The 11,422-nt window shown below is 57.5% G+C and overlaps 1 protein-coding gene across 1 annotated transcript in view; it reads left to right on the top strand.

The window, feature by feature from the left end:
• The window catches only part of KCNQ4 (potassium voltage-gated channel subfamily Q member 4), a 57,964-nt gene extending 47,614 nt beyond the window's left edge, over positions 1–10,350 (top strand). Inside the window, exons 13-17 of the mRNA XM_087866304.1 lie at positions 1,371–1,591; positions 2,550–2,649; positions 5,131–5,262; positions 7,479–7,608; positions 8,168–10,350. Coding sequence (XP_087722430.1) covers positions 1,371–1,591; positions 2,550–2,649; positions 5,131–5,262; positions 7,479–7,608; positions 8,168–8,380 — 796 coding nt within the window. The 3' untranslated portion in view covers positions 8,381–10,350. The remainder of the gene's footprint in view (positions 1–1,370; positions 1,592–2,549; positions 2,650–5,130; positions 5,263–7,478; positions 7,609–8,167) is intronic.
• The last annotated feature ends 1,072 nt before the right edge of the window (positions 10,351–11,422 follow it).

Consider the following 11,422-nt stretch of genomic DNA (forward strand, 5'->3'; position numbering starts at 1 on the left):
CCCTGATAGTAGGTGACACAGTCTCCTCCCCCAATCTGTGCCCCACCTTAGGCCTCCTCCAAGACTGGCTGGTGCTCTCCTGAGCCAGGGCCCCGGACATTTGGGGTGGAAGGGTCCCCAACCTGTCTTTAAGCCACAGCAGGGAGGCAGTGGTGACACCCCAGGACGTGGGGTGGGGGACGTTTGCATAGGTCCTACTCAGACAGTGAGAACATGGTCCTTGAAATTCTTGGGCACAGATTACTCTACCAGGTATTGGCTGACCAGGGCTTGCCTGGGTCGACCTGGGGCCTCCCTGCACCCGTCTTCCTCCAAGGTTTGGGGATGTGGTGGGGAGTCGGGGTGTGGGAAGGGAAGTCTGAGCACACGCACAGACACGCACATGTGTGTTCCCCTACACACAGACGTGTGTGGGTGTTGCTGAAATGGGGGTTCGTTAGGCAGTGGGGGTTGCAGGGCTGGGAGGGTGAACATCCATCCAGGTCGGCAGAACTCAGGCAGGGGAGACCACAGAAGAACAGGTTAAGACCTTCGCCAGGAGGGTGGGCACCAGACATGTCCGGAGTGTATATGTGGGCCCAGCAGCTAGACCCACAAGGCCAAGGCCCTCTGCAGCCAGCACATTGCACCCCTGGGTGGCCCCGTTTATGCTGAAGCCTGTGTGATGCCGACCTTTGGAGTTTTGCAATGTTCCACCTGCAAAGCTGGACCAGGTCCTAAACCCTGACCTGACCGATCAGTGTGGGATCAAGAGCTCCAGCAGGAAAAGAAGAAAATAGAAATTGACACATGTAGACACACTGGTACCTGGGTACCCACACTGTCACATGGTGTGCACACACGTGTGTGCGCACATACACACACACACACACACACACCATCGACTCCACACAGCCTGCCTCTGTGTACAGTGAGGACCTGGAGGCCTTTCTCAGTGTGTATGGCCAGGTGAGCTTCTCCATCCCCCAGCAGCCTATCTGTGCCCAAAGGGGTGGCCACTCCACCTTCACCCACCCACCTGAGCCAGGCCCAGCTCTCCCATCCTCCTGTCTGTCACTGACTCCCTTCTTGGGTCTCTCTCACTGCTTCCGCTCTGACATCTGTCTCCTGTGCACCCCCTATCTGTGTGCAATGAGGGGTGGGAGATGGGGGTAGGGAGGGGATCTGCTCAGACTGACCCTGCATCGGCTTCCTGTAGGGGTCAGGGTTCCCCTCGCCACACCCTTGTTCCATCCCAGGAAGTCTCCACTTGGTGGAGAAGCAAAACCCAGTAGCCACCCCCAAGTCCTAAGTCAGCTGCATCCCCACGCACACCCGCCCCCCAGCTCCGGCTAACTTGGCTCTCTCCCCCACCCGACCTGCCCTGCCAGCAGCCGGATGGGCATCAAGGACCGCATCCGCATGGGCGGCTCTCAGCGACGGACAGGCCCCTCCAAGCAGCACCTGGCCCCCCCGCCGATACCGACCTCCCCCAGCAGCGAGCAGGTGGGCGAGGCCGCCAGCCCCACCAAGGTGCAGAAGAGCTGGAGCTTCAACGATCGCACCCGCTTCCGGGCCTCCCTGAGACTCAAACCCCGCACCTCTGCTGAGGGTGAGCCCCCAGGACCTACCTGCTGTGGAGGGTGGGGCAGGGACAGAGTCTGGGCTGGGGGTGGAAAGATGGTTCTAGTCCCTGCTCTCTGACCATCTTTGGGCACTGGTCTTCTGGTCTGTGAACTGGGCGTCATAACACCTGCTTTGCTGGGCTCCAGACTGTTCAAGAATCAAATGAGAATGCGGAGGGTGGCACTTGGTGGTGGTTAAGAGCGCAGCCTTTGGGAGTCAGGCTGCCGGGGTTTTGAATCCTGGCTTTGCCACTTACTGGAAAGTTACAGAATCCCACGCACCAGTCTTTGGGAGGTGCTGACCTCTGGGAGTCTGGGCATGGCTGGTGCCCAGGGCCTCCTCTCCCCTGCCCAAGAAGCTGCCTGACCTTCCACCCTCTCCTGCCCCCATGGAGCAAGGATAGCATCCTGTCCTCGTGCAGGGCACCAGCCGGGGAGAAGCATTTCTCTCTCCCGGAGGCAGAAGGACTTGCTTTCAGGGCCTTCCCCCGCAGCAGAGCCGGGCATGGGAGCCAGGCCCTGGAGCGTCCTTCCCTCTTGGCTGAAGGATAAGACTGTGTGTGATTATGCGCAGAGGCCTCAGGTCCCTTGTCTCTGAGGCTCACTGTCCTGGTGGGACCAGTGGGGCTTCCTTCACGGCTGTGTGCAATTTGCCTTAGGCCAAACCAGATGTGCCCTAAAAGAACTCCCACTTACGTGGCCACCAGGCACATTCTTCCTCTGACTGGTCAGAGGGCAGACAGGCGTGCAGTAAGCCAGGATTTTCCACCCTGGCTAAGGCAGCCAGGGAAGAAGCCTGGTCTGCCTTGTGCCCCCAGGAAGGTTCTGGACCCTTTCTGAGCCTCTATCTCCTTATCGGTATCTCTAAGGCTGGTTCGGCAGGTGGTGGTAGGGGTTGGGAGTGGCCCCTTCTGCTGCCACCACCTGGACCCCCTGACTTTCCAGAGGGCCCCTCGGAGGAAGTGGCAGAAGAGAAGAGCTACCGGTGTGAGCTCACAGTGGATGACGTCATGCCTGCTGTGAAGACGGTCATCCGCTCTGTCAGGTGAGTCTAAGGCCTGAGGTGCCCCCACCCTCCACAATTCGTCTGCCACCCATTGCTGCTCCCCATCTGGGGCCTGCCCTCATGGCCAGGCCTGGCCTAGCTCCCAGGCACGCCAGCTGCTGCCCGCCTGGCACCCTCGGTGGAGCTGGCTGGCGGGGACCCTGGAGTGTGGGTGGGGTGGGAGGTGGCATATGGCTCCCAGCAGGGTTTGCTCATCCTCTTCACGTCTGGAGGGCTGGCTGGCTGGGGCGGTAAGCTTGGCCGCCCACCATAGTCCCCTCCTCCACCCGCAGTGTCCTCTCTGCGTCTCTGCCCTCCTCCCCCCTAGCTGTGCACCAGCCACTGCCTCTCCCTGCGTCTGTCCTGTATGCTTTTTCCCTCCAACTCTGTGTCTCAGTTTCATCCTCCTTTTGCTTCTGTGTCTCAAAGTTTCTCTCTCTCCTTGGGTATCTTGACCTCAGCTTGTCTGTCTCCCTCAGGGCTTCCTCTAGAGCGGTGCTTTTCAAACCACAGGTCACAATGGTTTGAAATCAACTTAGTGAAATCAATTCAGTGGGCCATGGTCAGCATAAAAAAAAAAAAGGAATAGAATAGAAAATAGCAGAGTGCATTCCCCCATAGGAAGGGCAAATAATGTTGATGAAACCTACATTTCAGTTACGTGTGTGTGTGTGTGTGTGTACTAGTTTCTGATGTAAAATGTATATATTTTTTAAGATTTATGTATTTGATAGAGAGAGAGCACAAGCAGGAGGAGGGGCAGAGGGAGAGAGAGAATCCCAAGCAGACTTCCCACTGAGTGTGGAGCCCAGAGACTGTGGGGCTGGATCCCCCAACCCTGAGATCACGACATGAGCCAAAATCAAGAGTCAGATGCTTAACCAACTGAGCCACCCCGGTGCCCCGTAAAATGTATTTCTTATGGTGGGTCTTGGTCAAACAAGTTTGAAAGCCCCTGTCCTTCTGGCTCTACTGGCTCTCTCCCTGCCTTGACAAGAGTGGGCCAGAGTCTCCTGAGCCCTTTAGCCATGGCTCTGGCCCCCAAGCTTCTTGGTGTGGAGTCCTGGCCTAGACTCCGTCTCCACCCAAACGCCCTTTACCCCCAGGCCTTCCAGGCTCACCTCCTCTCCTCTCTGGCTGATGCATCTACCCACAAGCCTCTTTGTTTTGTGTTCCTGGTAAAATCACAGTCAGCTGGGCCCCCTTCCACTCCCCGGAGAGTTTGAGGCTTCTCCCCACCCCCCCTTACACATGCTGTCTCTCCCCTCCAAGTGACCAGCTTGTGGAACACATCGCCTGAGCCACCACCTGGCCCAGGTCAGGTCTCCTTGGCCACCCCACAGACCCCTCATAGCCAGCATGCCCCAAACCTGCCCTTCCTCCCCTGTTCCCATTTCAGGCAGTGGCACCACCGTCCTGCCCGTTGTCTAAGCCATGGGAGTTATTCTGGACTCAGACTCAGAACCCTTGAAGTCCCTTTTAGTCCTGAATTGCTCCAAGCTGCCCACTCCCAGCTCAGGCCCAGCCCCGGGGTCTGGTCTTCCTGCCCAAGACTCTGCCCCTCTGGAGCATTCCCCACACAGGTGGGCAGAACCATCATGCTAAGGCAGGGGAAACCCTTCCCCACCACCCCAGCCGCCCATCAGCCAATGTCTGCCAGGGATTCAGGGCTCTTCAGAGTACGTCCTCCCCCTGCCCACCAGCCTCCTCTTCAAGGCCAGCTTCTTTCTCTGTCGTCTTATATGTCACCCCACCTCCCCAGGTGGATTGACCCCTTAGCTTCACATTCTGTCCCAGCTACTTTGAATGGACTCTCACTTACATGCCTCCATGTCTGTCTATGTCCAGAAAGCCTCTTTTCATCCCCCTCTTGCCCTTGGGAATGGAAGGTATCATTCTCAAACTTGTCCTCTGCCCTCCCCAGCTGAGACTCCCCCTTCTCATCATCCTAGACCACTGTCTCCATTCCTTGACATGGCCCTTGTCACCCCATAATTGTGTGTCCTGTCTCCCACTCCAGAACAGGGCTCCTGAAACCAGGGACTGGGTCTGATGTTTCTTTGGGTGCTCAGGGTCCAGCACAGTGGCGCTAACAAGCATCTGTGGAGTGAACGCAAAAATGTCTTGTCCCAAGCTGTCTTGATCACCAGTGGTCACAGATGCCTGCCCTGTGTCCCAGCTCGCAAGGAGAAACCAGGCCCAGTCCCTGTCCTCCCAGGCTAAGGCTACTGCAGATACAGGCACGTTAACACACACACACACACACACACACACACACACACACACACACACACACACACAAAGAGACGTCCAGGGGGTGGGGGTGGAACATGCTGGGGAGGGAGGGAGGCTGGGAGACCCAGCAGAGGCTGTTTGCAGTGACCCAAGCAGAAGGTGCCCTCGCTGGGCAAAAAGTTAGCAAAGGGATGGAGAGGGGGCTGGAGAAGAATCCCCTCCCGCTGAGACCCCCTCTCCCGACAGGATCCTGAAATTCCTGGTGGCCAAAAGGAAATTCAAGGAGACACTGCGACCATACGACGTGAAGGACGTCATCGAGCAGTACTCGGCGGGGCACCTGGACATGCTGGGCCGGATCAAGAGCCTGCAGGCTCGGTGGGTGTGCAGGCAGGCAGTGAGGCGGGGGCCCCAGCTCCAAAGCCAGGACTGCGGGCTCAAGACCCCCGCCCCCGGGCCCGGGCCCGCGCCCGCGCGAGCGCCCCCTACGGGCCTCGGCGGGAGCTGCAGTTTCTGGCCTGGGCAAGGCTTCCGGCTTGCGGCGCGCCACTGAGGCCTGACCCCGCACCTGCCTTGAGTCTGAAGAAGGACCCAGCTGCAAGTCCTCTCTGCGAACCCTACCGACCTGCACTCCCCGGGGGACGTCTTTAGAGGACTGTTTCCTAGTCCTAAAAGAATAGGATTAAAATAATTAGTGATCTCCCATCTCCCAAGGGGACTGGCAAATTGTCCTCAATGCTGCCCACCTCTTGCCTCTGGAACCCTCCTGCACCTCTTCTCTCCACCCAGCACATAGGAAGAATTCTTGCACCAAGACCCTAATCACCTACACCTTGCCTTTCTCCTCTTGCGGCCTGCATTCTCACTGCCCATCCACTCACTTGTTCTCTTAAGAAATAGTCGTCGGGCTTTTGTTACTTGCCAGGCAGTGGGGCTCTGGTGGAAAGGAAGAGTCCCTGCCCTCACAGAGCTTGTATTCTAGTGGGAGAGAACAGATGGTAAATAAGTGAGACTAGACGATGTCAGATGATGATCAAGGCTAAGGAGAAACGTAAGGGTTAGGGCATTGGGATTTGTGATTTTAAATAGGTAAGAAGATGACATTTGAGAAAAAAATAAAAGAAAGGTGGGGCAACCAGCCCGGTGGCTGTTTAAGTAAAGAGGTTTCAGAGGCAACAGCAAGAGCATAGACTTGGGCAGGTGTCTGGGGTGTTGTTTTAGGACCAGCAAGGAGCTCGGCGTGTCTGTTCTGGCCTGGCGCTTGGACTGTATAAAGTCCCGTGGGCCACTGCACACACGCTGGCATTCATCCAGGGGGAGATGCAAGCCTTGGAGAGCTTGGAGCAAAGGACTGACAAGATCTGAGCTGTATTTTAAAGGTGCACCCTAGGTGCTGTGCTGAGGGTGACCTATAAGGGATCCAGGGTGGAAGCCCGGTGACCAGTCAGGAGGCTGCTTCAGACTTGCAGGCAAGAGATGATGGGGACTTGGACCGCAGTGGCAGCAGTGAGGGTGGGGAGAAGTGTGCAGACTCCAGATAGATTTTAAAGCTGACAGGGTTTTCTGATGGGGTATAAGAGGAAAACAAAGAGAGTCAAGGCTGAAGCCCAGGGTTGTGGCTCAAGCAACAGGAGAAAGCCGCCATTTGCTGACACAGAGACGGCAACTAGAGAGAGCAGCAGATTTGGCTCAGGTGAGTCGGGGGGTGTTGGGTTATGAGGCCCATCGGACATCTTCGGGGAGTGTTGCTCTGGCAGTTAGACTGGGCAGTGTGGACTCCAGAGGAGAGGTGTGGACTGTGAGATACTGATTTGAGGTCAACAGCTTACAGAGGAATTGCAACTCTGCAGCTGAAGACGTCACCTAGTGAGCGTGCATAGAGAAAAGAGGTCCCAGGAGTTAGCCTTGGGTCCTGCAGTTTCGTGGGGGTAAAGGAGGAGGAACCAGCAAGGGAGAGTGAGAAGGAGAGGTCAGTGAGGTAGGCAGGAGGAGAACTGGGAGGTGGTGTTTGCCACCCCACATGACGGAAGCGCCAGACGAAGGGTGGCCAGATGTACCGAGTGCTACTGAAAGGTCAAGTATAACAAGGCCTGAGAGTTGATCATCAAATTTAGCAGCATGGATCTTGACAACAGTAGTTCTGGGGAGATGGTGGGAATGAAAGCCTGACTGGAGTAGATTTGAGAGAGGGAGGGAGGAGAGAAATTGGAGACGGCGCAGAGATAAGGCTTTCAAGAATCATGCTGTGAAGGAGAGCAGAAAAATAAGGTGCGACCAGCTCCAGCCTTGTCCACCTTATACCTCACATTCCCGCTCGGCTCTCTTTTGCCAGTCCACATTTCCCACCTGTCTTCCCAGGAGGCAGTTGCTTTACCTGTCATGCTTGTGTGTGTGGTCCCTCTGCTCGCTAGTTGGCAAACCCGCAAAGCAGAGGTCCGGCCCCTCTATCCAGCTCAGTCTCCATTTGTCAGGGCCAAAGGGCCCCCTCCTACCAGTGCAGGCTGTGTCTCCCCGTTCAGCAGGTAACCTAGAGCTCTTGAGGGAGGGGCGGGTGGCATGTGTCTGGGCCCTTTGACGGTTACTTTCTTCCACAGGGTGGACCAGATTGTGGGCCGGGGGCCCGGGGACCGGAAGGCCCGAGAGAAGGGAGACAAGGGGCCCTCCGACACAGAGGCGGTGGATGAGATCAGTATGATGGGACGCGTGGTCAAGGTGGAGAAGCAGGTGAGTATGGGATGGAGTTTCACTTGTATGGCGGAGCTGGTCGTCGACCAAGAGGCTCCGGAAGGCCGCGGGGACCAGCACAAGGGGAGGGTGCGCTTCTCGGAGCCGCAGCCCAGGACACCGGCCAGGGAGGCCTGAGCAGAGCCCACGCGTCCGGGGCCCCACAGACCAGCCCCGCCTCCCAGGAAGCCCGCCCACTCCTGCTAGACGACCCCCGAGAAACCCACCCTCTCCTGCCAACCCCCGCCTGCACGTGGCTGTGGTCTCCGACAAACCCGTCTAAATTTCATCTCCTGCCGTGTAACCCCGCCTCAGTTGTCTTTCTCTAGCTCCCGGACTATTCCAACCAATCACAACTAAATTTCCCTCCGGGAATGAACCCCGGCTTCCCACCTTCCCGCCCTCTTGCCAAGCTCCGCCTTTCCTGCCGCACCTCCCCCGGGAGGAGACGCGTCTCCCAGAAGCGCCCTTCCCCGGCCAAGCCCCGCCTCCTGGCCGCGCTCCTCCCCAAGCCCCGCCCCAGCCCCAAGCCCCGCCTCCAGCCCCGCCCCGCCCCCAGGTGCAGTCCATCGAGCACAAGCTGGACCTGCTGCTGGGCTTCTACTCGCGCTGCCTGCGCTCCGGCACCTCGGCCAGCCTGGGCACCGTGCAAGTGCCGCTCTTCGACCCCAACATCACCTCCGACTACCACAGTCCTGTGGACCACGAGGACATCTCCGTCTCTGCACAGACGCTCAGCATCTCCCGCTCGGTCAGCACCAACATGGACTGAGGGGCTTCTCAGGGGCGGGGCAGCACCGGCAGGCCCCTGGGCCTGGCGCTCGGACCCGCCCTCTGAGGCCTCCGGACTCCTCTCTTACTTGAACTTGCCCCCTTGCGGGGAGAGAGGCCACACGCAGTATTTGGCGGCCTGGGTAGGCGAGATACCCACCGTGGGGGTGCCAGCGACCCGCCCCACCTCAGGAGCGTGAGATGCCAGGCCGCACGGAGGGCAGCAGCAGCGGCTGCCCCGTCGCCTCTGGGCCCCCCAGTGCCCTGCCCGTTCCATCAAGGCCCGACATGGCTGGTCTATCTGGCAGGGGCACTGTCCCGGGAGTGGGAGTGGGGCGCTGGGGTCCTGAGCCCTGACCCATCTTCCAGCTATGCAAGGTGAGGTCTCTGGCCCGCCCTTCGGACAGAGCAGAGAAACCCTCCCGCCAAGTCCCCGCCCCACTTGGGGGTGGGCCCAAGGTGCCCAAAGGTACCCATAAGCATAGGACCCTGTCACAAGGCAGCTGGGCACCATATATGCAAACTATGTTAAATATGCAACTTTGGGGACCCCCATGGGGTCCCTCTGCCCCTCCCTCGTCGGGAGATGGGCCCCCAGCAATAGCTGGTCTCAGGCTGCTTGGCCATGACCCCCATCCCTGTTCTTTGGCTTATCACCTGCTCCTCACCCAGCATGGGGCCTGTTTCTCCCTTGCCTCCCCAAGGGCAGTGCTTGGGCCTTTCTTCCCATTTGCAGGTATCCCCTCCCAGGGGTGCCTTCTTCCTGCTGGATGTCCACTCCCCTCCTTGGTCCCTTAGACACCTTACAGCACAAGTTTCTGTCTTTGCCTCCAAATCTCCCATGGACAGTGCTCCCATGGTCATATGAAGTTTCCCCGAACGTGCAGAAAGTCTCTCACACTCCCTGACACACACAATCACACACACCTGGAGACGTGAGCACACAGCTGTTCAGCCTTCCTTGGGCCTCTGCAGCTGATGCCAGTGGACTGGCCTTGCAGGGTGACATCCAGTAAGAGGAAGCCTGCCACTCCGTCCGAGTAGGAGAGGGAGCTCTGAAGTGACTCCAGGCCTCTCTAGGCCTCATCTCAGAGTTTTACCAGCTCCCCTTTCTCAAGAACGTCTACTTCTCACTGGTCCAGGAGCCCTAACTGCTGCTTCTGCTGCCCGCATGGACCCTCCTCGGTGTCCCTACAGCACAACTCAGGCCTAGACCCCTGGGGCCTAGACAGCACTGGAAAGACCCCAGGCCCTCCCCAGGGTGGTTATCAGACCTGCTTCCGCTTCCTAGTCACTCTCCCTCCGTGAGAGAATAATAATGCATCTCACCTCTCCTGTTTGTCGGGCCCCAGCTGTGCACCTGGCGCTCACGGGCACCATTTCCCCTCCTTCCGCACCTCACTCTTCACTTCAGTTGGCAGCCCCCCCCCCCATACTGGCATAAGTCTCCCCCCTCCGCTCAGGCCCCCAGCACCTCTTTGGTATCCCTACCCTTCTGTCTCTCTTTTGGAAGCCAATGCAGGGAACAGGAGGATGTGTGCAGTGGACTGGTGGTGACCCTCTGGGGGTGCCAGGGAGCCAGGGGCTCAGGCCCAGTGGCCTGCATCTCATGACTGGGGAGCTGCATGCACCAGCGTCAGGGCTGGGGCTGGATCTCGCTCAGCCCCCCGGTGCCCAGCCTCTGCCCCAACATACCCTCTGCATGTGACCATCATGCCCTGGATGGAGCCTGTCCTGGCTCACCTCACCCGCACTGCACTGTCCCCAGAGAGCCACCTTCTATCCCCTCAGAGACAGAGCTGTGGAGAGGGGCAGGAGAATGAGATTACCCTGTGACCAAAGGAGATTTGGGATGAAGCCTTCCCTCCTTCCACGATTAAGGTCCCCCCCACCAACCCAGTTCTCGGATATGCAAGTACCTCACTTTGTTAACTTATTAACTTATTGGTTTCATTAAAGTTTTCAGTAGGAGGTGGTTGCTTTTGGCTGTTCAGTGGCTGGGGGGTGGGGTACCTGGTCTGGGGGTGGGGACGAAGAGATTTGGATTTGTCTGGTTGTAAACAACAAAAACCTAACCCATTATAGCTTAAGGGGAAAAAAAAGAAAAGAAAAGAAAATGGAACCTATTAGCCCGGATAACTAAACTGTCGGGAGGATAGAATGGTTTTCGGCACAGCTCGAGCTAGGTACATAACATGTCAGGGATCTGCCTTCTGTCTCAGCCTCCCTCTCAGGCAGGCTGACCTCTCATGATGACCCCTGGCACTTACACATTTACTTTCTCTTGGCTTACGGCCCCAGCGAAAAGTGAGTACCAGTTTCCTAATAGTTTGTGTCACTCAGGGTCCACTTAGGAAAACAGAAACTAGGCTAGGTTTTCAACAAAGAGAATTTACAAAAGGGGCTGGATTACACTGCTGGAGGGGGGCTCAAAGAGCAAACACACACTAAGATAACTGAGAGGAGATCTCTGCAGGAAACAGCTGCCTCTCTTAAGGCTGCAGGAATGTAGGGGAGAAGTTGGGGTTAGCAGAACCCACAGGCTTGATTGTGGGAGTCCTATAGTGCTAGGGCTCGGGAGCCTGAAGAGGGGGGCTGTCTGGCTGCTGCTAGTGCCTCCTATGGGGGATACAGGGAAGCTTGTCTGGGAGTGCAGGAGAACAGCTGAAGGCTGGTGTCAGCTGTTGGTATCAGGCAGTTGCTGATCAGGTTATAAGAAAGGAAGAAGGAAGTCTCCATTCCTCCTGAATTCCAGACTTTCCCCATGCCCCTTATTGTCAAGGCCAACCAACAAAGGTACTGTGGTTTGCAGAGTCCCAGCCCCAGGGTCACAGAGCAGAGTATGTAAGGCTGCGTTTGGAACTCCAAGACAGTAGCTTCATAACCGGCACAGTCCACCCCTTCGGGCACTCAGTAGCCACACACACCATTCCACACACAGTTGAACCCCCACAGAACAACAGTAGCTTCCACCTAGTAAGATGAAGCTACCCTGCATACGAATGAAGACACGAACCCTCTCCCCCACAAATTGGAAAAGCAC

The sequence above is a fragment of the Ursus americanus genome, chromosome 12 (assembly GCF_024610735.1).
Source record: "Ursus americanus isolate L20-20 chromosome 12, mUrsAme1.1.p, whole genome shotgun sequence".
Classification (NCBI taxonomy): domain Eukaryota; kingdom Metazoa; phylum Chordata; class Mammalia; order Carnivora; family Ursidae; genus Ursus; species Ursus americanus.